General features: G+C 42.2%; 3 protein-coding genes across 8 annotated transcripts in view; 1 reads left to right on the top strand and 2 right to left on the bottom strand.

Annotated features, from left to right (window-relative positions):
• Nucleotides 1-15231, bottom strand: part of scn8aa (sodium channel, voltage gated, type VIII, alpha subunit a) — a 47481-nt gene extending 32250 nt beyond the window's left edge. For 2 of the 5 annotated variants that reach the window (XM_026153111.1, XM_026153113.1), the window contains exons 1-9: nucleotides 14879-15231; nucleotides 11742-12075; nucleotides 7184-7302; nucleotides 5873-5962; nucleotides 5295-5423; nucleotides 4659-4750; nucleotides 1294-1515; nucleotides 972-1035; nucleotides 663-804 (exon numbers count right to left, since the gene is read on the bottom strand). In XM_026153111.1, the coding sequence (XP_026008896.1) occupies nucleotides 663-804; nucleotides 972-1035; nucleotides 1294-1515; nucleotides 4659-4750; nucleotides 5295-5423; nucleotides 5873-5962; nucleotides 7184-7302; nucleotides 11742-12020 (1137 nt within the window). In that variant the 5' untranslated portion in view covers nucleotides 12021-12075; nucleotides 14879-15231. Of the gene's footprint in view, nucleotides 1-662; nucleotides 805-971; nucleotides 1036-1293; nucleotides 1516-4357; nucleotides 4450-4658; nucleotides 4751-5294; nucleotides 5424-5872; nucleotides 5963-7183; nucleotides 7303-11741; nucleotides 12076-14400; nucleotides 14857-14878 lie in introns of those variants that run through there. The other 3 variants (XM_026153109.1, XM_026153112.1, XM_026153110.1) reach the window with 2 other exon arrangements.
• Nucleotides 15232-15675: 444 nt separating this feature from the next.
• Nucleotides 15676-20443, top strand: LOC113012796 (transmembrane protease serine 12). Its single transcript, XM_026153114.1, has 5 exons — nucleotides 15676-15925; nucleotides 16972-17155; nucleotides 17299-17576; nucleotides 19931-20073; nucleotides 20163-20443. Exons 1-5 carry the CDS (start codon nucleotides 15853-15855, stop codon nucleotides 20397-20399), a joined length of 915 nt encoding a protein of 304 aa, XP_026008899.1. The 5' UTR covers nucleotides 15676-15852; the 3' UTR covers nucleotides 20400-20443.
• A 1539-nt stretch (nucleotides 20444-21982) lies between these two features.
• dip2ba (disco-interacting protein 2 homolog Ba) overlaps nucleotides 21983-26256 on the bottom strand; it is a 46649-nt gene continuing 42375 nt past the window's right edge. For both annotated transcript variants that reach the window (XM_026153336.1, XM_026153337.1), the window contains one exon: nucleotides 21983-26204. In XM_026153336.1, the coding sequence (XP_026009121.1) occupies nucleotides 25952-26204 (253 nt within the window). In that variant the 3' untranslated portion in view covers nucleotides 21983-25951. The remainder of the gene's footprint in view (nucleotides 26205-26256) is intronic.

The following is a 26256-nucleotide window of genomic DNA, read 5'->3' as shown; positions in this document are numbered from 1 at the left end:
CACCGTTTGAGGCGAGTTTTTCAGCTTTAGTGGTGCAGTTGAAGACTGCTGTCATCAGGCACCAGTTTAGCTCACTGGTTGAGCAGGTGCCCACACACACAGCTGAACATATATATTTACTAGGTATGTGTGTTTTTAAAGGGATGCCAAATGCTGTCATTTTTCTGTAAAGCAAATTTACCTTGCCTTTGGGTATAAATAAAGTTACCTTGACCTTGACCTTGACTGCTGTATTTCTTCCTCTCTTCCTGTCTAATCTTCACCAGTGAACTAACCAGTAAAGGCAAAAGAAATCTTTAAAAAGCTGCTGTCGCTAATAATGGATGAGAAACAAACCATCCATCGCACCATCCTTTTTTAATCATTTCATTGATTTATCCAGTTAAGGGTTGTACTATTGGGGGCGGAGCCTATCCCAGCTGTCACATGGCAAGAGGTGTGATACACTCTGGGCAGGCTGCCACTCTATTGCACTTCAGGCTAGCATTATTTATTTATCTATGCTTTTGGTGACTTTGTTTGAATTATAATATATGTTCATCAAAATTAACACCTTTGAAGCCTCGATAAAATCTGTCCAAAGGCCAAATATCAATCAGATTTCAGCACTGAGGGCTGTTACATGGTGAAACAAGCTGAAGGTGTGGACACATCTGCTTTACCAGCATGTAAAGGTTCTCCCAGAAGTCCTGTGTCATGAGTCGGAAGAGAGCCAGGAAGGCCCAGCCGAAGCTGTCAAAGCTGGTGTAGCCGTAGTTTGGATTCCTCCCAGCTTTCATGCATGTGTAGCCCTCCGGGCAGCGGCTGAGGGGTGGAGAGAGAGCGAGAGAGAGACACATAGAGACAGAACAGGGCATTCAGCCCAAAAATGAGTCAGCACTATTTACTGATAATGTAGTCTGACTATAAGCACACAGAGGAGCTACAGCAAATCTTGGTACTCTTTTTGAAGGGTGGAGAAGGCAACTCACCCAGAGTCTGAGCTGTTCCCACAGAGCAGAGCGTCCAACTGGCCAGGCAGGAAGTAGAAGTTGGCTGAGAGGGGGAAAAAAGCAAGAAAGAAAAACTGCCAAACTGAGTAATTTCGCTCACATTCTGTCGAGATTTACTAAATTTACTCCATTCAGCGCATTTCTGACTCCAGCTCACTCAGAAATTTTGACTTCAGTTCATTTGAAACAAATTCCTTTAAGTGCCAAAACGACATATTGTTTCCCCATTCAAGCATATGGGTTGACTCATACTCTGACCTCCGTGCCAGGTCACCGTTGGTGACGCCTTGACTCTACTTACTGTCGTTCGTGATGTATTCGTCCCAGTCAAAGCCCTTACTGCCATTGGCTAGGTAACTCTCGTTGGTGTTGATTGGCCAGAACACACACTTGTGGCGCAGGTTACCCATGAAGAGCTGGAGACCAATGAGGGCAAAGACGCTCAAACAGAAGACGGTCAGGATCATCACATCCGAAAGCTTCTTCACAGATTGGATCAGGGCACCCACAATGGTCTTCAGGCCTGCAGGCCAGCCACAATCACACATGCGCACGCACACAAACACACACACACACACACACATTCACAAACCACACAGGTGATGCAGGAGCTCCTCATGTCCCATGTGTTAATCTCTGGAGTGTCAGCTGCTACTAGAGCTCATCTTTTTAAATTTGTCACTGGGACGAAGCCCATAAATCCCTGCATCTTAAGATGTTCATAAAAATCTGGCTGAGACTACATTTGAAAACCTTCCCACTGAATTTAATTATAAATAGAAATAATAGATGTATTGTCATCGACTTGAATATACAACTAAATGTTCATTTTTAACTAAATTCAACATCAAAACAAAAGGGATCATTTTATAAATAAAAATCTGAACTGGTAAAATACTATAAATTTTAGATATGGGTAGTAATACATTTTGGACAAAACTGGGAGTTTACATACAGAACATCTCTAGAAACAACAAACAGGAAATATTCAGGAGCCTTCCCACTCTTTTCAGATTATTGCAACAGATCTCAAATCCAAATAATGGGCTCTTCAACAGAAGAAATTAGCATTTCATTGCCAATGACGGATGAAGTAAAAAAGAGGGGGAAGACTTTCTATAAGTGAGAGGAAATCCCAACAAAGAGCACAGCAGCACAACGAGAGGCCATGAGAGGGACAGAGGCACAGGCAGGGGGGCATTAAACCACATGCAGGTCATTTAAACTCCAAGGCTGAACAGAAGCAATTCAATGCCAGTGCCGGTGTGGGCACTTTCTTGAACTGTCTTGTGTAAGGTGTCATTAGGAAAGCACTGACTCCCCATACCGCGACCCTGTAGTCTGTCTCATCCACTAAAGACAAAATCGCTTTAACTTCCAGACCAGCCTCCTCTGGCAGCATTCGCACAGATCCACGAGGAACTCAAAGATGGAGGCAGGATCGCCCACGCCCCATTTTTACTGTTCACCCACTACACGTACAGCAGGCTTGACCTGCTACAAGCTTTCGATAAATTATGATCTTAATTTAGACTTTCAAATAATCTTACTAAAAGCTCCGTCAAACCAGACATGTAAGGAGCTGCTCGTGTTTAAAGGGACCTATTATAATTTCTTTATTTCCTCATGTGCTGTTACAGCAGCTGATGTTCATGCTATGTAAGAGCAAAAACCTCAGGCTTAAAGCAGGTAAATGCTCCGTTTCTGGCAGTTTTTTTCAAGGATTTCAAGATATCTAAATGCACAGAAGCTCCACCCACCTTTTGTTTGCAAAGGACAGCCAATCAAAAGAAAGCTTGTATAACGGGGGGAATGCAACAGCTTGATGCATTCGGGGGTCGCACAAAGCCCCAGCATAATCTAAAAAAGCAGTAAAGACTTAAACTAGAACTCAGAGTCCAACAATTAAAGCGTGGAGCTAGAAATAAGCATAGCAGGTCCACTTTAAATCACCATACATCTTATTTACAAGCACATGAAAAAAATTATCAAATCAAACTAACAGATCTATGTTTCCCTGGAAAAAGCCCTCCCATTCACATGGATTACTGTTTGCTTTATTAAACAAATCTATAAAAATCAATAAAAGCTCCAATTTCATTACTTCTGTACCAGCATTTTAACAGAGAGTCCAGAATTTTGGGGAAATATGTTATTAATTTTGTGGCTGAACGCTACATTAGAAGATCAATACATCCTACCAACCAGTGTTTCGTCAGATTTTAAAAAAGCAGATACGATGTGTTAAATAAGGATGTTTGGAGCTGCTTTTAGGTGGCTGCTGTCTTTGGACAGAGCCAGGAAGTCTGTTTGCAGTCTTTAAGTTAACCAGATGCTCGCAGTAACTTTAGGTACTGGCATGAGAATGGTATCAATTTTCTCATCCAACTTTGAGCCCAAAAACAAACAAGCATATTTCCCAAAATGCCAAACTGATATCTAAATCGTCTGCACTCAAAGAAGACTTTTTCAAATTTCAGCATGAATGTGTAATTTGAAAAAGAAAGCAATCTTTAGTGGCTGTTTTGCAACATGTGTTTAATGTTCTCCGGTCAGATGTCCGGTCAGCGTTACCATTCCATCTGCATTCCCAAATATCTTTTTTTTTTTTGTGATATATCATTCAAGGAGGTCGTAAAAACAGAGAAAAAAAATCAATCAACAAGCTAAAAAACAAAAAAGAGGGCAAATCAAACTTTCAATGCCATTAATCAGCCAAGCTCTTGGTAGGCTAATATTATAAAAGCAAGTGACCGAAAAGCATCATGCAGCATAAGAGGTATGTTCACAAACTAGGCTTGGCAGTCTTCATACATAAGTAATGGGTATGTTCTATAAGATCTGTATAAGAGCTATACCTTTTCTCATAAAATACAGCTCACAGGTTTGTTTTGGACCCCATTACTAGGAATCCTCTCAAATTTCCAATTAGGAACAACTACAGGGATTAAAGCTGTCTGATTTTTCTTTTCTCATAAAACATAACATGCATATTGTAAGTTTACAGTGTTCTAACAACACATTTCTTTGCCATAAGTAACGGCATTTGCTTCTTCTGTACAGCTATTTGAAGTTGAGTGAGTTGAAGCTATTTCTCCTTAAAGACAAAAGCTGCCTTGGAAACAAGAGCGCTACCGGGGCAGAAGAGAGTGCAGACACTTTGGAGGGCCCTAGAGGAGACTGCAAAGCCTATCAAAAATGTATTAGTACCATTTTTGATAATTTTGGAGGAAAAATAAATCAAAAAATGGTTTTCTCCAATTTTTTTTTTTTAATATCGCTAAAATCATAATAGTAATTATAATAATAGTGAGTAGAAAGGAAAGGGTGAGAGGATCAGCCTTAGTGTTTAAACTGAGTCTCACCTGGAATGACAGAGATAGTTTTCAATGCTCGGAGAACTCTGAATGTTCTCAGCGCAGATACATTGCCCAGGTCCACAAACTCTGTTATATATCTGAAATAGGGGAAGGATCACACACAGAACAAACACGATGACAAAAACCACACACGCCAAGAGCACAACACCACCGAACCAGGAGGAAACGACGCCACTCACAGAGCCTGTCCACTGAGGAGAAGGGTGGAAGGTAAAAGGAAAGAAAGACACACACACCTAACACCGACCCCGCCCCACTGCCCCCACCCCGCACCATCCTGTCTTACCTGGAATTACAGAAATAGTTTTCAATGCCCTCAACACCCTGAACGTGCGCAGAGCTGAGACATTGCCTAGGTTTACAAACTCTGTTATATACCTGCAGGATCAAACCACAGTTACAACAGCTTATTATTTACATGCAGATAAACGGTGAAAAGATCAATTCAGACAAAGATGGGCTTTGTGAGAAACAATGACATTTTGTATGATGGTCTTTTTGGGGGGAGGGGTGGGGGCTGTATTTGCTCATATGGAAATAAGTAAACTAGGTGACTTATAGTCGCTGGGAAGACACTGAGCATTAAATTGGATTTTGCAGGCTCCTGACGACTGAGAGAGAAAATGTGAATGACAAGAGTTGGATGGCGAGAGGGAGATGAATCAGACTGAATGACAGTGAGGTGTGGGTGTTGTCAAGGAGGCCGAGCAGTGTCAGATGGAGATCTTCGATTCCCAAAGAGAAAACCAGAGAAGTCTCGGCTCAAATGAGGAAACACAGAAGACGGGTTATCAGATAGGAAACAGGCAAAAGATAATAACTAAAACATCAGTTTACTTTAACCCAACCCAAATACGCAACGTATTTGTGTCCAATTTAACATCCTATTTACTCAGAGCTCAATCGAAATTAAAATACTTACGCCATCGAAATGACCATGAAATCCAGCCAGTTCCATGGATCTCTTAGGAATGTAAACCCATCTATACAGAAGCCTCGCGCAGTGATCTTTACAAGAGACTCGAACGTATAAATTCCCGTGAACGTGTACCTGGAAGACAAAGCGTTGACAGAATCAGTTCACCGCGCTAGATCAAAGCTCGCTCATTTCTAAGTGCCTGCACCTTCATTAACTGTTAAGACACCCAGGAAATGCCGACGTTAGATAAAATTAGAATCATGCAAAATCAGATAAAACACTTTTCTGTCGGTCTAATGTTTTATTAGAATGTTGCTTCGTTACATTTGAGCCACACAAATTTCCAGAAAACAGAGGTTTTCAAATACACTGCAGCATACAGCCCCATCAGTGTTTTCTTCTGAAATCTTGATTCTTGTGTGAAAAATATATAGTATGGTTATTGTGCAGAGGGTTTAAAGAGAAAATTCAAATTTAAAATTTCACAGAATTTGACCATCTGTGACTCAGATGTAGTGCCAACATAGGGACACAAACATTTATCACCCATTTATATATGAAAACAGATAAAGTGTACTTACTCTACTTGTTTTGACCACTCAGGAGGATCGCTAAAGGTCATGAATATACAGTTGGTCAAAATAGTACACATAATGATCATGCTGAAAAGAGTGAGGAGCATGTTAAGGAAAACGCAGACTGTAGTGGTAATCACATACATCATCAAGCCTCCATGACATGTAAAACATAAGAATAAAAAATACAGCTTGCAGTAGGTAACGTATGTCCTACAGTCGAGTACGCATAAACAGCCAGCAATATTTAAACAGTTAAAGTCAAGACATGAACTCAAAGCACTTAACTGAAGGTGGTTAAACGTAGCCACTACTATTAAATATTTAAACAGTATATATTTAGGGGAAATGCAAAACTACAGTACATTTTAAAGGTGCAAAGCTTTCAGTGCAGAGAGGCTGACACTCAAAGGAAACCAGGGAAACTTCAGACTTGGCTTTAAATGCCTGCAGAGGTCAGTATTAGTTGTGCCTTGAAATATTTGAACAATATTTCTGTACAGCATTAACCAGCAGTTGCAAAGACCTACACAGTGCACTCTACACAAATGTAGATTTAGGTGGGCAAAATAAAATGCCACTCACATTACTGCTTCTCTGTTTTATTTTACTTACTTTTTTATATATATCTATAAAAATAATTAATTTGTGCCTAAACTGGAAAACCTTTAATTATGCACCTTGCCTCATTTAGTATCTATGGACAGATCTTTAAATAAACCACGTGTATCTGCGGGCACCACTAACTCACAGGTTGCATTGCTGCAGGAAGGAGGCACAGTGGGGCACAGTCTGCTTCATTTTTAAACCAGATGCCCAAACAGTCGTGTGTCACATGACACACCTTCTGGCTCACTTCCCTTAACTTGTGCAAATAGATAAGATAAAACAAGTCAAATAAAATATATTTCAAAAATCACATAAAATATTAACATGCAGCTCTGATCAGCTGAGGTCCTAAAACAAGTTTCCTTTTATGTCTTTAACAGTGCTTCAAATCGAGGGTGCATCCTCCAACTGTTCCTTCTGGATTCGTAGATAATGCACCGATAATGTGCTTACCGAGAGGTCTAGCTTGGCTGACTGTTAAGGATGACTCATCATTTGTGCTAGCCTTTCCCTTCAGTGATAAAATGGCTACTGCATGGCATCCTCTGTGCTCTTTCTTGACTGTAACAAACCGACTCTCTCCTGTACCTCCACTCACAGGAAACGTCGATAGCAGCGCGAGCAGAGAGACAGAACACATCATGAATAATACACATAAACAGGAAACCTTTTCAGTCCCAGCAGTTTAGAAACCATTTCAAAGGATATGAATGTATCAAAATTTTAATAGCTAATCGCCTAACCGGATTAAAAGGACTTATTAAGTACAAGGCAGGTGTGGCACTAAAACGGAAGATTGTCTTCCCTCTATTTAGCACTATAAATGTCTGTGGAGAGAAGAAACAGAGAGAGAGAGAGAGAGGGAGACAGTTAACAATCAGAAAGATTATAAATAGACAAAGAACAATAGCAAGGAATATTTAAAAATGTATATGTCATCCTATTTGAAACATTGTGAAAACATTTTCTGCAAGGCATACACGGCCAGTATGCGGACGATAAATAAACAACGTGCATTTGGTCATTTAAGTAAAATGCTGCTTTTAAACAAATGCAAATAAAGTGAGAACTGCTGGCAGGATGACTGTGTGTTGTCCCAGAATCTCAGTGCTGCACCGCCCACTGTGGCGTCTTTAAGGGGAAGGAAACGGGCAAAACCGAGAGGAGCTTGCGAGCCACTTTCTGTGGATAACCTCATAATTGTTTAAATAAAACATGGCGATTTGCATGAAACATTCATGGAACTGTGCATTTGCACAAGTGATACGGGGCCCTTGTGCTTTTAACAAGGCATCTCTCACTCCACGCTAAGCCTCTGAAGAGACACCGACAGCGGAGTCAGGAGGGAGGGAGAGGAGGAGGAAAGAGGAGAAGCGGGGTGGATGGGTGGGGAGGTGGGAAGCAAGGTGCCTCACGGCGGTGGCGTCACATGACCGCGTGTATTTTGTGCGTTTTGGACAGAAATAAGGTGTGTGCCCGAGTTCTTACTATGACATAAACGTCTGAAAAAAACAAAATGACGAATGCGTCCACTTACAAATAAGACGGATCACCCCTGATGTCAATATTACCTAAATGAAGGGAGACGTCAGCACAGTTTCAAATGACTGGACCCACTTCCTTCCTCCAACCTTCCTCTCTTATTATAATTATAGGTCAGTGCATCTCCCTCATCATTAACACTGTCATCTACCAGTCAAGACAATCACACGCTTGGAAATGTCCCATCATGACATTTCTCTTAAACACAGCCATCGTGCACATATGCAGGGTACACATCCATGACTCACAAACAAATGCATAATTACACACATCACATGCAGCAGCAGCAGCAGCACCACAGCACAATCAATAACCACCACTGTCACCCTGACACACATGTCCTCCACAGCTATCCATGAAGCGCTTTTTTTTGGGTAACACATGACAAAAGTGCTGCTGCAAAGCTACTGAAAATTTCATAATCTAGAGCTGAACGAGGAGGAGAGGCAGAGAAGGCGGGGGGTGGAGAGCGAATGAAGCAGGCAGGCAGGGAGCAACTGTGGCAACAGCAGGCTGAGGAGAAGCAGGGCACGAGGAGCCAGAACGGGGAAGCTGGGCGGAAGACGAAGAGGAGGACGGGAGGGGGGGATGGGTGGGAGAGAGAAACCAAGAGCGGCTTCGACACAGAAGCTCGATCCAGCAGGCAGGGCTGCAGCATCTGCATCCGTGAGGGCCTCAACAGCCATTCGGCGACCCCCTTTTTTGACCCTTGTGGCAAGCGATAAATGGGCTGCGTTTATGGCGCCTTTAGCCCGAAAGCCCCACAGTCACAGAGACATTAATATATGAATGCTATAAGGCCTTCCTATGAGATGCCCATGCATTCCTTGCCGTGCTTTCGCCCTGTTTATGCCATTTGGTGTGCAAAAAAATATATTTTTGCATTGTCTCTAGAGGCATGCTGAAATATTCCTGACAATGTTATTAAAATAGATGAAAATTAAACCATTACTGTAAGGTAATATTACTGTAAACATCTTTAACCAGTCCACACAAGACAAAATGCTGCGTTTTCTCCGATATACATCCACTGATATGATGGGGCAAAGAACTTGTGACGGGGTGACTTCAGTCATCTTATTTTTGAGACGCTCTGCTGTGTCTGTGGCAGATCTTTGTCCTCAGCAAAACATGTTTTGGTTATCTTGGCTGCAGCATGAAGGACAGCAAATGTGCTCATGCATCCTTGCACATGTTGTCTGTTTCATCTCTGTCCTCTCTTCATCTCTCCCTCCCTCCCTTCCTTCTATGTCCTCTCCTTGAAATCTTTCGCCGGCCTTGAACAGTGATGGCAACCACGACCCGGCCTAGCTCAGCTCAGCGTGGCACAGCCCTGCTCGGGCCACCAACCAGGCGGGGAGGGCCGTTGCTGCGTCATCACCTAGCTAGCCTCCCGGCCTTCTGTCTCAGCTATAAGATGGCCTAAAAGAGCCACGAATCTAGATTTATCTGAAAGATGAGGAGCAACCTTCCTTTACATATATTCCCCCTCATCTTTCTGCACCTCCTTCCTGCAAGGGAGCTATCCAGATGCAACCTGCCACCTCTCAAATGACAAAGACACACAGGGCAAACGTTCTCCCATCAAGGTCACCACCTGATCTGGTGTCACTGCAGCATCGGCTCCCTTTGGTATCAGAATGACACTAGATTAGGGGCCGTAATTAGATTTGCCTGAAGCCAAGAAGCAAAGACAAGAAGCAAGAGCAGAAGCGAGGCTGCACGGCTCACGCGCATGTGTGTCATTAATATGGAACACGTGGGGGGAAATAGACAGGTGAGCTGCATGTAAGCAAGTGAACAATCAACAGTGCCGTGGATCCCTGGACATGTTTGCCACGTGTCATCTGAATCGTGTCTCCTTGTGCGCCGGACTGGTGCGTTACATAACAGTCAGTGTGCACGGTGTAAAGACAGAGAGGTATAACACGGAGACAGACGGAGAGGAACGCTGATGCTGATGCTGTGCAGCCAAACGCACACACGCACAATATCTAAACAAATCTGTTCAGGTAACGACGATGACTAAACACGCCATTACCCTCCTGTTTTGTCAGGGAGGGTTTGCTATATTTTGAGATACTCTGTGTGGACCGAGGTTTACACAACGCTGTTGTCAAAACGTGCAGCAGTTTTGAAATGAATATATGATCGAAGGAGACTGTCTTGAACGAAAATGCAAATTTTGTTATATAACTTTTTTTTTTACTATAAATAGACAACAAACAACGCTACCATGGTAGAAGGTTTTAGCCTTCACTGCTCGGTCCTATTATGAACACACGAGCATTGAACTCACCACAGTACACCTTGCATTTGCACTGATGCTTAAGGAAAGGAGAGAACAGCCATTTTATGATAAATTATTCTCGCACTCCTACGAGTAAAAATGTAGAACTCTTAGAAGCATCTTTAGCTCTACAGCTTTCCACAATACAGTTTCTTTATAGTTTTCAATTTTGAGCCTCTAATTCTCCCTTTTTCAATATCTGCAAGCCGTGTCTTCTGTTCTTTAAGTTCGGAGGCTTTTGCACAACAAAAACAGTTGAGTGAAACAAATGCAGTCTCCAACAGTTTAGGCTAACAGGTGCACATTAAAAGACTGTCAAGGTCACCTGTTTGTCCTCACACTGAGGACGACCAGACGTCAGACATGACAGAAACCCCAGAGAGACACGTGTCTCCTTTAAGACGACCAGAGTCCTCTCAGCCTGCTGCTGCTTCTCTCTCCTGCCACAGATTAATTTTTCAACAATTAGGAAAGTCTGTCATGTGGAACAACGGTCTTTCAACAGTAACTGCTTCTGACCTTTTCCCCAAAGCCCTGTGAGCACATTGGAGATACAGCAACGGCCCACTCAACAGCTCGAGAGCTCGGCTCCAACACTCCCCAAAGGTCTTCGAGGAGGAAAACGTAATTACCTCCCGCAGCCTAATTATAAAATTAAAAATAACTGTAAACATAGCACCCCTGAAAGTCAAGTGTCAAAAAAAAACCTAAAAAACCCCACAGTGACTCTGCTGTCTGCGTCATTTCCGGTCATAACTTGTAACTCACTTCAACATAATGAAGTTTCTTATCTACTGAATGCTGTCCAAACCAATTATGTACTAAAATTATGAATGTCTGAGTTTATCTGATGTAACACAACGTCAGAAGGATAACAACACAATCACAATGTCTCAGGTTAAAATTTACTACAACCACTACAGTCAGATGCTACAACTATTTCTTCCAGATGCCACGCAAGCCTTGGATTTTAGTTTTAAACTGAGCTCAACTGATCACAATCAAATCTCTCAATATGAAAAACAACACTGAAAAAGATCAAAAGAAAAGTGTTTTATGAAAAAATAAGAGTGCAAACACAAATCAGGCCAAGCACAAGGATGGAAAGGTAACAATGATGTTACAGGGTCACATTTTCACTTGCCAAATGCAATATTAAAGGTTTTTGGGAGGAATATTTTGAGCATTTTGGAAGCCTGAGAGCGAGGGACAAACATCAGAAACATTGCACTGCACCAATATTTGCAGCAATGACAGTCAGATACTTTGTTTTAGAATAAAGCCAGCGCTCAATTTGACTAAAATCATTGTTGTGTGTGTGTGTGTGTGTGTGTGTGTGTGTGTGTGTGTGCGTGCGTGCGTGCGTGCGTGCGTGCGTGCGTGCGTGCGTGTGTGTGTGTGTGTGTGTGTGTGTGTGTGTGTGTGAATACTCACTTTTTGAGAATTCACGTAGAATGGGTCCAGATCCTCCAGTGGTACCGCCGCCATTCCCTTAGGGATGTCCCCATAGATGTAGGGCAGGCTCTTCCCAGCCTCCAGGTCACTGTTGGGTTTGGGCTTGTTCTCGTCATCGTCGTCACGGTAGCTGCTGTCCTGCTTGGGTGGCTTTTTGTTCTTCTCCTCTTGGATGCGCTGCTCAAGGACCACCAAAGATTCTGGAGTAAACTTCCTGAAGCTGTCAGGTCCTGGCGGTGCAAGAAGGGGTGCGGCCATGTTTTCATCCTGCAGCTACTTAGTCTTTAGGTTTGTACCATCCACGGTAGCAGCTCTGCGGGAAGCAGGAGGGGGGAATATAACATGAAATGACGTACTACAAAAATGGTGGCCTGAAATTAACAGTTAGCTGGGTGCCCATTTAGAAAGATTACAGAAAAAGGAGACAATACAGCTGCAAAATGTTATTTTATGCACCAAAAGAACAAGAAAATGTTGAGATCTTGTAATGTTAAATATATATATGTGTGTGTGTGTGTGTGTGTGTGTGTGTGTGTGTGTGTGTGTGTGTGTGTGTGTGTGTGTGTGTGTGTGTGTGTGTGTGTGTGTGTGTGTGTGTGTGTGTGTATAAGCATTTGCAGGCTAACAGATCTCCTCCATCTAGTTTATCTCCATTAAGGAAGTGAGCTGAAGAGAACCATTAACAGACATTTGTTAAATGATCCTCTGAAGCAGCAGAGTGTGTGGTTGACTTAAATAAAGAGAATATTTTAGATAAGAGTGTTAAAGAGCAACGCATAATGGTTATTCTCATAAGATGGGGGAAATATCAGATAATATACTGAGGAAGCCTTTTGGATGAGAGGTTTTCACAAGCCTAAAGAAGCCCAGTTGCATTCTTATTTCAAGCTTTCTAGTCAACCATGACCTGGATGACTGTGAACCTACACAGGCAAATGTGTAGGTTTATATAAAAACATGCATATTCAGTCATTTCCAACCTTTGAGGACCTGTTTTACCAAGAAAGAACTCCAAACCAGTGGTATATGCTTCAGTTGATGAACATGGTCGGTTTTGCCATTTCAACTCACGTTGTGTTGTTTTATTGGTTACATATATTTGCGTTGCCATGGTAAATCAGATGTTGCACAGGTTAACAAACAAATATGTAAATATTAAAGAAGATGTATTTTATAATTAATTGAATGAAGACCAAGTTCCACCTGCACAAAAAATCAAACCACAGGTTTAAAAGTCTCACCCCTCATGACTCTGTTAAACAAAAAGGCTGAGAATAAAAGGCCTTACAATAAAGGCTTTCTCCAAAACGCAAAGAGGGTAACATGACAAATGTTCAAGCTGCAGGAACACCGGGCAGTGCTGAAGCAAAGAGGAAGGAGCTGAAATTAGAGTTCAGTTAAGCCAGACTTGAAAAATTAACGAAATCATTAGAATTTTTGGAGGATTTCTAAAACATCGCCCTCCCCTCTTTTCGCCCTGTGTTCCACCTGCTGCTGCAGCGCAAAATCCTTTCATTTCAACAGGAGCAAGGTGTCTGCAGCCTGAACAGGACAGGCGGCCATATTTGAGTCAGCGGGCCCCGTCACTTCCCTGCCTCCCTCTTACATAACAGCGTCTAATTGAAATGTTCGACGCGTTAAAGCTGGCATCACACGGGAAAGACTCCACTCTGCGTGTCCCGACACTCGGTGGAAAAAGCACAGGAGACGTGAAGCAGGTGAGGCGAGAGGTCTGTTTTAAAATGGACACCAGAACCTCGGAGCCTTCTGCTGCGAGGCTGGCGCTGTCCGCTTCAGCACTGCACGAGCTCATATTCATACACGTGCGCGCGCACGTGAGTGCCTACAAAAAAGGTGCGGGGGGGTGCACACAACCCTCCGTTCTTTTCTTTTTTCTTTTTCTTCCCCGACACCTTCAGGCCTGTAGTTTATCCTTCAAATCTCCTCGATTATTAAGTCGTGGTGGCAACACTCGTCTCGTTATCTGTCCCATCGGCTGCTGCTTACATCTAAGCCTAGCAGTGCGATCAGTGTCTCACAGAAACGGAGAACATTCTGGCATCTTCTCGGTCAAATCAACTTGTTTCCTAAAGGTTTGAATCAGAGAGCCACTGCGTTTCCAATCTATTCCTGTGCTGAGCTTCACAGAGAAGCTGTGGGTTATACTGCGCAGTGAAGTGGCCCGCTACAACCAAATTGGCCAAAGCTGTATTGCTGCAGTGGGAGGTTTACATGTTAAAAATTGTCACGCTGAGGTAAGCACAACCGTGGATCAAAGTCACGAGTGTGGTGTCGATGTAAAAATAACAATCAGGTACATTTTGTCCTCCCTGTGAAACAGCAAACACGGTTTTGTTTTTCTTGGGGTTTTTTGTCCTCTCCGGGATGTTCTGTGCGCTTTTGCGCGTTGTCTTCAAGGATCTGCACCACACCCGTGAAGCCATGTCGACTGCCAAATCAATAAGGCTCTATCTGTGCACAAATAACCCAGGCTGCGAAGCTAAAAGTAACACACAGTCTGCACCACGGCGTTAAACACGACGATTAGAAAACAGCAATGCTCATGTCACGCCAAAATCACCTGGAGGAATGCAAATTTCCCGTCTGTTGGTGATGGAAAGAAGATCGGGCTACTTACATAGCATCAGCCCCTTCTTGAAGCCTTGTGGGGTTTCAAGTGCATCATCCTTTAGTCCGGAGGATATAAAGAAAAAAGCCCAAATTAAAAATAAAAACCTACAAAGTTTTCTGGGCTTCGAAGAAGTCAGACGGCGCCCTGCCTGAAGCCTAACCTATGAGACATTTTCTCCTCCCTCCCCTGTTTTCTAATCAGTACCTCCGATCCTCGGTGAAATGGTTAATCTGATAAATTCCGACAACAACTGGCTGTTAAATATATTTCCCTCCCTCTTCGCACTGGTTCAGCCGGTAGATGCCCATCGAGCGCAGACACCCTGTTTCGTCGCGCTCGCTCCCCCAAAAAAAGATGCGGGGCAGTGTGCAGCTCTGCGACATTTAGGCTACGCAGGGATAGCCTACCGACGGAGAGAAAATCTGCCCTCACCTACCGACGCGCGCCAGGCTTTCCCCAACGGTTACAAGCGAAGGATACTCACTTCGTAAGCGTTACAATGAATCCAGAGAGCCGTTGCAGGACTGCAGATGTGAAAAAGCTTGGGGAGAAACTGCGGTTGTCGCCATATTGTTGCTGCTACCTTCCCCCTCAGCGCGAGCGGTTTTCCTGCATAATTGATGACTCTCAGCAGAATGTGAGGGAGTGTCGGAGAGCGCGTTTCGTAAAATCGTAAAGGTCATTTAGGCCCGCAGACTCCAAACCCCCCCAGTGAGCGCCTCACAGCACAGGATCAGGGATGATCCATGGTGAGAGACTGTGCGCAGAAAACACGCTCAAGGTTTTTCTGACAAAACGCATTGGCTCACTGTGTGAGCACTGTGTGTGTGCAGTGTGTGTGTAATGTGTGTGTAATGCAGGAATTTATCATGTGTAGGCATTCAAATAGGGGAGGCCACTACATGTCTGAGATATGGGAAGAAAATAATAGTTTCTTGAAAGACATTAAAGCTGATGAGTGAATGAAAAGACAGTTACGCACACGCGCGCGCGAACACACAACTAACGCCTTAATTGTTTCTCTTTCTCACATGTTCAGTGTTATAAACACTTGTTCACTTATCGTCACATACTTGCAAATATATTATTTAAGCCGAGCACCTCATCTCCAAATGACTGTTTTCACTTACAGGCCTCCTCCAGCACTTCGCCCTTTAATAGCACAAATTTAAATGCAAATAGGCAGCTCTTAATCCGGTAACCTGCCCTCTGTCTTTTTGCTGTTACGTAATGCGCGAGCTCGCGTGTGAATCAATGCAAACGGAGCCTCAAAATATATCAAGAGCTTTCACGTTTCTGTAGAGTAGCTGCTTTTCCGTTAAAACTTTTTTTACGCAGATCAAAAGAGCTGAACGTGCACCTGACGTCATCGGTGGTCGGAACAGTTTCTGTTTGCGATCAAAAATACACACATATATATTTATATTTACATTTATGAAGGAAAAGAGTTGAAACTAAATGGAGTTAAAAGGTTTTCTCCTGTGTCTGAACGTCTGCTATTTGACCGCATTATCCACTTCGCCACAGAAGAGTGAGTACCTGCAGAAGTTTTAGTGTTATTTCTTCTTTTCCTCCACTTTTTAGTAAAGTATTCAGCCAGTTTTTGATTATCAGTAACTTCAGATCCTGTTTTGCGGGGGGGTTTTGGCGTTTTTTTGTTGTTGTTTTTTAGCAAAGCCCCTCTTTCTTGGACCCGAGTGTTATTTAGGTGAATTTTTCTAATTTTCTAATGAACTAATATAAGTTTTGTTTTGTTTTGTTTTAAACAGGTGTCTCAGTTCAGCTTTTTGGCTAATATTGAGCAGCTAACTTTACTGGGTCCATGTGCTGACTGTGACTCAGCACTTTACCTGATAAACATTTTATTTGTGTTATGATATGATGAAGTCTCAGTGATACACTCAGTTCACTTCCTCGCTGAAAATGTACTTTCTTTGTTTCTTTACTAACAGAAAGATTAATTAGCACATCACCCGCAGTTTTGCACTTTAAGAAAAATTAAACCATTCACCCACTATTATGTGTTATCACAAAAGCAGACAAAAACAACTAATACTACTTTATTCAAATTTTTATATTTTATATATATTCGTTTGGTTTCTATCACGACTGCTGTCACCAAAACCTATATAATCATTGGCTATTTTGGATGTCTGTTGCGATTTGAAAAATATTCGGTAGCACTTTTTAGTACAGCTCGGCAAGAATGTGGTAATAGGGGGGTGAACAGGAAGAAACAAGCAGGTAACAGTATAAAAATAGCAGGTTATTACCCCAGAAAGTTAATGTTGGATCCCTCTCAATAATCCAGTTAAGGCGATATTACTAGTATCCAAGTAATGTCCAAGTAATTAAGGTTAATGCTATTATCATTATATGGTAATAGTATCCTAATATGTTAAAGCGTCTACCTACAAACTACAATATTATTGTGAGACTACGACCAATATGACCTGTATGTTTGAGTGGTGAGTAACACTAGAAAGGAGCTTTAATGTGTTTTTCACATTAAAATGAGAAACACATTTAAAGTTTACGTACAAGTCAACTTAAAACCTTTTTTTTAATCTTTATTAGGTTGTGGGGAACGGCCTCTTTTTGGTCCTCCAGGTGCTTCTCGGATCGTGGGTGGCCGGGAGGTTCCCGAGGGGGCGTGGCCATGGCAGGTCAGCATCCAGATCCAATACAGACACCACTGTGGTGGCACTCTCCTCAGCAGCGTCTGGGTGCTCACTGCCACACACTGCTTCTACCACCACCTGTGAGTCCCTTAAAAGTAACAGTTAGGGCACTTTGCACAGGGGGGGGGGGGGGTCTTTACCGCAACGTTATTGGCGTGAAGGTAAACGCTGACGTATATGTATATGTTTGGGTTTTTTTTACACTCTTTTCTTTTGTGTCCAGACGGATCGGCCTGAGCTATTTTCGTGTGGTGGCAGGACTAAATACGCTATCTTCTCCAGGAAATTACGCCCAGGTCCGCTCCATCAGGGGAGTGAAAATGCACGATGGTTACAACATTTTCACATCCGATAACGATGTGACGCTGTTGCTGCTCAGCTCGCCCTTTAAGTTCACCAACTACATCCAGCCTATTTGCCTTCCTGGTGATGTGATCCACGAGGCCATGCTCAACCTCAGCCACTGCTTCGTCAGTGGATGGGGAAGCACCTATTACAAAGGTGGGAAAGGCCAGAGTTACTATTTTAAAATAAGAAAAATTAGTATTTAGTTTAGGGCAGGGATGTCAAACATAAGGTCTGGGGGGCAAAATTGGAGCCAATATGGCCCATTTTACATTTTTGGAAAAAGTGAATTTAAAAATTTTGGACTTTTAAACTTATTTTTATAAGTTTTACAACTTTACATGCTGACAAAGACCAACAGCCACACCCATTTATACTATATCAAAGGAGCTAAGTAATAGATAAACAAGTAAATGACAAAAAAGTTTGTTTTCCATTTTCTACCATAGAAATTTTAGTTCAACAAAAGAACATTTTGGAAAATTAATAAAACCTGTTTGTTGTTTTTGTAAATAGGAAATAGGAGAGTGAGATAGCAGAACTTTTTCTTCAATTTTACACATTTATCAGGTAGAGAAACAGATTTACTACTGATCTTTTTATCTTTTATTAACACATCTGAATGTGGGCTCTGGCAGCTCCTGGCAACACAAGTCAGATGAAAGGTTAAGAAAATGATTGAAATAGCTGAGTTTATTGATGTCAACCAAAGCATGCAAAAAGTGAAGGGGTTCTGAAGTATTTGCAGCTGTAGAATAGAATAGCCTTTATTGTCATTGTACAGAGTACAACGAAATTGGAGTGCCACTCCCTTGGTGCAAGTTTCAATAATAAATATAAATGTAAAATATAAAAAGTACAAAAAAAAAAACAATCGCAAGTACTCAAACAATAGTATGTACAATATATACAGGATAGCAGCATTAATATGATGACAGTATGAATAGCAGCATAATATAATGACAGTGACGGTATGGAATAGGTTCAATTGTTTTTGTGCTTATTTACTACGGTGATAGCTCTGGGAAAGAAGCTATCCCTGAATCTGTTTGTCCTGGTTTTATGTGACCTGTACCGTCGGCCTGACGGTAATAGTTCAAAGAGTTGGTTGCTGGGGTGAGAGTGGTCCTTGATGATATTGCCAGCTCTGCTGAGGTACCGAGAGTTTGCAGTGACCTCCAGGCTGGGCAGAGAGCAGCCAGTGATCTTCTGGGCTGTGTTGATGACCCTCTGCAGTACTTTCCTGTCTGCAGCTGCAGCTGTATTATCTGTATGTCCGGTTTTAGAAGTCATCAGTGCATCAGACAAACTTCTCATCCTCTGGAAGTTTAATGTGAGAGCAGGAAAAGTTTACAAAGAGAACGATGAGAAATTTTAGTAAAGGTGAAATGAACTCCACTGGCAAGTGAACTCAACATCTACTTGACTATTATGTGGCTTGCAATGCTGCCTTACATAAGTTCTTATCAACAGAGATAATGCACGTTGCTGAGCTTGTCTTAGCCTTGAAGCCTACCTCATAAGATGAAAACTAGAAAACTTGATGTTGTGAAGCTGGCATGTGCTGATTACCAAAAAGATTTGCCAGGGCAGTTGAACTGGCTCTTGAAGATTCTCAAGAACATCTTGAGATCTTGAAGGCTGCTACTCAAAATACAGCCGGCTGGTTTTCAGAGGATTGTGTAGAAATCCAGAAACTTCTAGAAAGTCAGAACCAGCCTTCCTCACAGTAAAGACCAAAACGCAGAAAGAAAGAAGAAAGAAACACTTGGAGTTCCTGATGCTACAAAAAGAAGGAGAAGAATTGCAGATTCTGTCAGATAAGAACGACTCCCAAGGCTTGTTTGCTGCACTGAAGGCAAACTGTGGTATCCACATGATGTGACATCTGACAGGAGATATGAAGGACACCACTGAGTGATGAAAGGAACAGTTTTAGAACCTCTTTAACACAACTTCAAGTCCCAGTTAGAGCTCGGCTGTGTATATCCATTTCAATGGATGAGCCATAGAAAGCACTCAAGAAAACTAGGAAAAGTCGGGTATCAGGTCAGGCTCTTATATCTCTACAACAACTCCTGGAAACAGAAAAGATCACACTGAATAGAAAGAAAGAATCAGTGAAACGCCATATGGAGATCACTGGGATGCACTCTGAAACCTGAGAAGTGCAGAGTTGTCAAATCAGGTGTTCATGCTGCGCAAGGCATTTGTTGACCAGATTACAGGGCCTCGCAAATAAGGTGGCACATCAGCTTCGAGTTGGGCGGTCACTCAGCGCAACAGATGTGGAAAACTGTCATTTCTAGGGCAGGTCGCACAAGTGTGGCTATCACAGTCTAATCTACAACTGAGTCACAATGGGCTGCTAGTGACCTGTTTTTGAATATATTATATCATGTAGATACTGAAAGCATGATTATTTTCCTCTGTTTTTAAATGTCACTCTCACATTACGTCACATATATTAATAAAGTTTTTTCAAAGCATCTTTGGTGTGTGAACTGCAGGCCCGCTGACGAACAAACTGCAGGAAGCTGAGGTGGAGCTCATCGACAGACAAACATGTAACCGGGTCACCTGGTATAACGGCATCATCACTGAGAAGATGATCTGCGCAGGACTGGAGAGCGGAGCAGCCGATTCCTGTCAGGTGCTGATCCTTGGGTTTTGTTTTTGTTTTTTATTAAGTCACTACGGGCTGGTTGAAAGAAAACTTCACGCTGTTTGTGTCTGCTTCAGGGTGACAGCGGGGGCCCGCTGCAGTGCTACAGCGAGAATCAGGATAGGTTTTATCAGGTTGGCGTGACGAGCTTCGGAGACGAGTGTGGACTTCCTCTCAAGCCTGGGGTGTACGCACGAGTCAGCATTTTTTCAAAGTGGCTGACTGCGAGTCAGACAGCGGTAGCAGCATCTGTCCACAGAGCGAGCACGGGAGTCATCGCAGCTCTGCTCGCTGCTGCTTTGACGCTGCTCTGAAACATCCAGACTGGCAGCAATAAACATCCAAACTAAAGCAAACAGCTCTGAACGCCACACGCTTATTTTTTCATATACAGTTCATAACAACAACCCTGTTAGAGCTGTCAGAGCTTTTTTAAAGGCACAGGAGAGCCACATTTCTTATTCAGCAGCTTACTTTGGAGTGATGGTGTAACTTGTTGTCAAGCCAGAAACGCTCTGATTGTTTCACATGATATCTGTGTTTATTAATTTTCTTTGTACAGCATGTAAATACAGACAGAGACATGTATGTGATGACATGTGCTTCGTCTTAAAATGAGCTCACATTTTCTAACACGTTGCTTTTGTTATCAGTAATAGAAGGAGGGTTAAGACGTGCTAATAATGGATGGTTTTTATTTCTCTGCTGCAAGGAGTTGTTTCCTTTGGAGAGACGAGTCCATTAGAAATACGAAAGCTGTAATATGACTGAAAGGCAGCTGCTTCCTTGGAATTCACTTTATTGGCGACATTTCCACAACAACTTATCTTGCTTAGATTATCTCATAGAGTTTTTAAGGCACTCAGCAGAAGAGAGAAGAGCTTTTAAACTCCTGAGTGGGTACAAAAAAGATGTCAGAGCTTTTATTTATTAGGAAGACCAGAAGTTTCCCTTTTTTTCCTAATAAAAGCTTTAAAACATCCAGAAAAAAACTTTATTAAGAGCAACAGATTGTATTAAGATGTTAAAAGGCTTAAGTTTAATTCCTGGATTAATGGCATGTCTGTAGGTGATTATATAAATGTATTAACAGCCTGATTTTAACTGATTAGCCTGATCTAGAGTTTCTAGATGGTGTTTTTAAGAAAGCTTTTCTTTTAAGAAACACATTTCCAGTGTCAAATAAAACTAAATTAGTCTGTTTCAGAAATCGAATTATTCTTGCATTAATATATATAAAAAAATAAATGAATTAAAAAAAAAAGTAACTAAATACACAGCTTCTTCCTTTCTGATACTACTTTGTTACACTGCAACAGGCCTAGACTGCTGGGGTCTTCCCATGATGCATTGTTTCTTTTTCGCTTTCTTTGTGTTCTCCACTCTGCATTTAATCATGACTTATTATCAATCTCTGGCTCTCTTCCACAGTGTGGTTTTATCGCTCCCCCTGCCCCTCACTCCCAAACGGGCGTAGCAGAAATCTGCCCTTCCCTGAGCCAACCAGAGGTTTCTTCCTGTTAAAAGGGAGTTTTTCCTTCCCACTGTCGCCAAATGTTTGCCAGTAGGAAGTCGTGCGATTATTGGAATTTCCCTTATATATTGTCGGGACTTTACCGTAGAATATAAAGTGGTTTGACGGGACCTTTGTTGCAATTAGTTGATCATCAATCAACTATTAACTATCTGTTGGTTCAAGTAAAGAAATATCTTATTTTATTAGATGTGAATATTTGTAAGAAACGCTAAGCAAAACTGAAGTGTGGCATCTTAACACCCCCAACACAAACACACAGAGCAGAAACACTGACACCTGCTGGAGGGAAGATGCCATTTTCTTTCTTGTAACAGCAGCTGGTTGCAGATAGATGAGAAAAGAAGAAGTACAAGACAAGTCTGACAAAGCAATTTTTTTATTATTTGACATGAAACACATCCAATGACAGAGTGACAGTGTTTTTGTCAAGTAAGACATGTTGTTGTTGTTGTTAGAAGTTATCGCACCATTAACCAGTTGAGAATGTCTTTGCTGCAGCTCGACGATGCATAGTGAACAGACAGTTGCTGAGGTATACATTGTGGGCCCTTGAGTTTGTGGGGTTTTGCGTTTGCGTGTACGAGTAAAAGATCCTAATTTCATTACCTCGCAGGTACATTTACATTTTGTGCTTAGGATAACTTTGGAGGTTTGAAATGTTCGCCATTCGTCACAACACAATATGAAAACTCTATATATTCAGAGCGCATTGTCCATCAGATCCCGAACCGATGATGATGCAAGTATGGAGTGACTGAAGACATGTTGGCATGGAAAAAGAATGACTTGGTTTCACACAAAAGGGCATCTTCTTGTAATGACACTGGAGAACAAAACTGTCAACTTTCCCTTATTGAATAGCACCAATGTCTATTGAAAAGGCTTGAAGGCCAACATGAAATTATAAAACTTTATTAAAACTTGTCAGAGTGAAACAGTAGCGACAAAGCAATAATCACACAGCAGCCTCAGAAACCTCAGAAGACGCGTGACTCCAATTTCACTGGCACGCACACACGCCGTCGGTGTCGGTCACCGATTGAAAAGTGGTTTAATCGACGCGCGACAAAGCCGCTCCTACATCAAACCAGCTGCTAAAGATTGCATCAGGAAAATATTGATGAAATCCCTAGAAAATATATTAAAATTCCAATTTTGGATGGAAAGAGTAAAAATACAGTGGAGGCGACATTAAAAAAAAACAGAAGAAATAAAAAAAACAAAATAACAGGTTTACCATTTTGGGAAAATTCTTACAAAAGACAAAACTTGTTGCACCATAGAAGCCAAATATCACTGCTGAACACACACGCGCGCACACACACTCACACACACACATAAAATGATATTGGGAAAGTGCACGTTTGTTCCTGCCCACTGAAACCGTTTTTGTTGCTTGCGATGTGGTAACCTTAAAATAATAACAATGCAGAAAATGCTGTCAAGTATGAAAGATCAAGTCAAGTTTTTTTGTTTTGTTTTTTTTTATCTACAGATTCATTTTCATGTACACATTAACACCAGTAATACAGTATTTGACCTCTAAAATACAGTATACAGACATCTTTATTACTTCACTTTTTAAAGGAGGGTTCTGCAATTTTTAAAAAATCTTTTGAATCACAGGTTTGTTGCGGATTGTTCCCAGTTCATTTTCTTTCTTTTTTTTTTAAGTGTTGCCCACATTCAGAATTAATGGGTCTGAGTGATGACGGTTATGTTAAAATCAGAAAGGTATGAGCACGAACATAAAACACCAGCCTTCCTCTTAAAAAAAACCTTCTTTTTTTTAAAATGTATGTGTGAGTTTTGAGCTACAAACTGGTTTCCGATTTCTCGCTTAGATTCGGTGAAACAGTTCTTTAAATAAGCAATAAAAGTACAGAAGTTCCACAGGTTTAATAAGGCAAAGCTCCTCATTCTTGATTTCTTTGTTTTGCTTTTTTTTTTTTTTTTTAAATTCAATGGTCCATTATCGTAAATGTCACCATGGTAAAAGGCACCGACTTGCCTTCAGATTTTCTACATTTATCTAATCAGCTGTGACACTAAATGAAACACGTTCTTTGATATAAGGTGGAAAACTACACACAGACTGAAAGCTAGCAGCTCACTTCAGAACCTCAGACCAAGCCAGGCGAAGCCGAACAAAACGGCCCTTGAACACAGAGAAGTTGGACCTTAAATTTTGTTTAGCGGTTTTTTGGTCTGCTATGGTTTTCAGAGCCTAGAGTGCCAAACTCCAGATTAAGCCTCCGATGTATTAACATCACATTAAAGCCACATTAGAGCTAAACATTTGACTTTATAAAGAAATTTGGCGACTTCACCCACGAAAAGAAAACCTTAAAAACTTCCCTCAACTTTCTAATTTGAATCTCTCCCTGGAAGTTCCCCATGCATGTCGGGTGATGCTGGAGCTCAGCTGCAAGATTAAATTGGCCTTTGCTATCTCTCCTACTTTCCTAAGGTTACAAAAATGTCCCTGCAAAACTGTCAGACTGAGCAAGCTGGTTGTCATGTACAACCCAAAGAACAAACAATAGTTTTCAGCTCATGAGTCCACAGGATCCAGGCCAAATTCTACTGTAAAGCCTCCCTGTTGCACTTGCTGTGCCAGATTTGTATCCCTGAGGTGTTTTCCTCTTCAGCAAAACTAATCCAGTCTGAAATGTGTTCAGTCTAACGCACCAGTGAGAGGTGCATTAGCTGTTCTGGGGTGCACAAGGAGACCACATTGAAGGTGTGATCGGACAAATTTCAAATCACTTCCGGTTAGTTCTTCTCATGGGTGAAGTCACAAAAGTTTGTTGATGTTACTTTGTGAGATTTTTGTAAAGAAAATAAATACCCGGTGAGAAAAACTACACATTCACACAGAGACACCAACGTTCTCAAGATATTTCCTTAAAAAACAAAACCTTTAGATGAACCAAACGCTCATCTATACTGGCTATAGCTACATTTGTACAACACAAACAGTGCTGTCATTTATAGTCACACGTATTTATTTCTTTACAACATTTTAGCTGACAGATAAAGAGTAAAGAGAGTTAACTGCAAAGATGGGTTAAAAGGAGAAGAGAAACAGAAGGTTGTCTGGGAATAACTTCAGAACATTCTTGGTCTCCCTCATTAACACCGGGTACTTATTTCCTCTTTAAGAGCAGCTCTTGTTGAGCGCCGGGAGGCTGTGAATGCTTTTACATGAGAGGCACAAAAACTGTGACAAAGCCTGAACATTCAGCATAGGCAGCGAAATAACTGCTGTGAGAATCCTTGGCTCGCGAAGCTTGTTTTCGTTTTGTTTCGAGCCCGCATGTAGACGTCACCTGCACTCCCAGCTGGCATGCACACCTAAACACAGACTATAGTTTCGAAAGTTGTTCTGGAAATTGGCGCTTTTTAAAAATAGATTAGTACTATCACAATCATACGAGCTATCTACCCCACCGACTCCTACTCACACCAAAGATGAAGAATCTGTTTCATCTTTACTACTCGGGTTCATGAAGTCTTTCTTTTCCCACACCAACAAGTAATTCAAGCATTTTTTTAAGATATTTTTTTGTTTCGTCATTGTCGACACTAAGTCTGCCAGCAAACATCGCGTGTGATGGAAAGTGGACGCCACTGTGCACCTGGTGGGCAATTGTGTCAGGACTGCCCGCTGTGGGCTGTGCTTGCTTGTGGCGCTTTTAATACTGATGTGGATTTGCTCTTTTTGACAGCAGCAGGCATGAGGGGTGGGGGAGGCAGGAGACAGGAAATCGAGGTGCGAGGACGTAAAGTGCAAGGGGAGAAGTTCCAGTGCACCTTCAAGATTAGACGGGTTTAAAAAAAAAACTGAAAAATCTGACACATGAGCATGCATGGTTCAGGAGGAAAGCAAAAGGATAGAAAAATGAGGGGAGAATTCCATTCTTCTCTTTCTGGGAGTAATTAAAATATCCTAAAAACATGAGTTTGATTGACGAGGGAGAGGTGGGTGCAGAAAAAAAAGGATGATGGGATTTCTCCCAGTCGACACGTGCATCTACCTTTCAGGAGCAGAGAAAGTGTCAGGCCCCACAGTAGAAATCTCAGTGAACCTGGACTGCAGCAATCGAGCAGGTGGAAGTAAAGACAGAACAGTTTCTGAGAGGGAAGCATGTTGTCGTTACAGTACTTGAGTCGTTTCTCGCGTTCCCACGCCGTTTGGCATTTCCAATGAGTGTGTCTGAGGTTTTAACTTCGGGGCTGCTACTGTACACGTCCCCAAAGTCCTTCTCCCTCGTTGTCTGTTCTCGGAGCCTGGCTCAGGTTTCTGCATCAGTTGGTGAAGGGTGTTCACATGTTGTAGGCCACGTAGATGGGGTCCAGTTGGTCAGCCAGGAAGGAGTCTCGTAGATGCATCCTCTGCTTCTCTCCCCGGGAGTTGATGGGGATCACCCCCGGGTCCACGATGACCACCACTCCGACGATGAGGTGGTGCTCCTCCAGGACCACGTTGGTGACGAGTGGCACCAGGTCCAAGGCCTCCTGCTCCGAGCCGCTAAGCTCCGCCACCACCACCAGCAGGTTGGTCCATGTAAACACGGCACTGCGAAGCGAGAAGTGGGAAAAGTTCAGGTTTCTGCTACTGTTCGCTACGA

The sequence above is a fragment of the Astatotilapia calliptera genome, chromosome 20 (assembly GCF_900246225.1).
Source record: "Astatotilapia calliptera chromosome 20, fAstCal1.2, whole genome shotgun sequence".
In the NCBI taxonomy this organism is placed as follows: Eukaryota; Metazoa; Chordata; class Actinopteri; order Cichliformes; family Cichlidae; genus Astatotilapia; species Astatotilapia calliptera.
The sequence above is the reverse complement of the archived record's forward strand: the minus strand, read 5'-3'. Positions and strand labels throughout refer to the sequence as shown.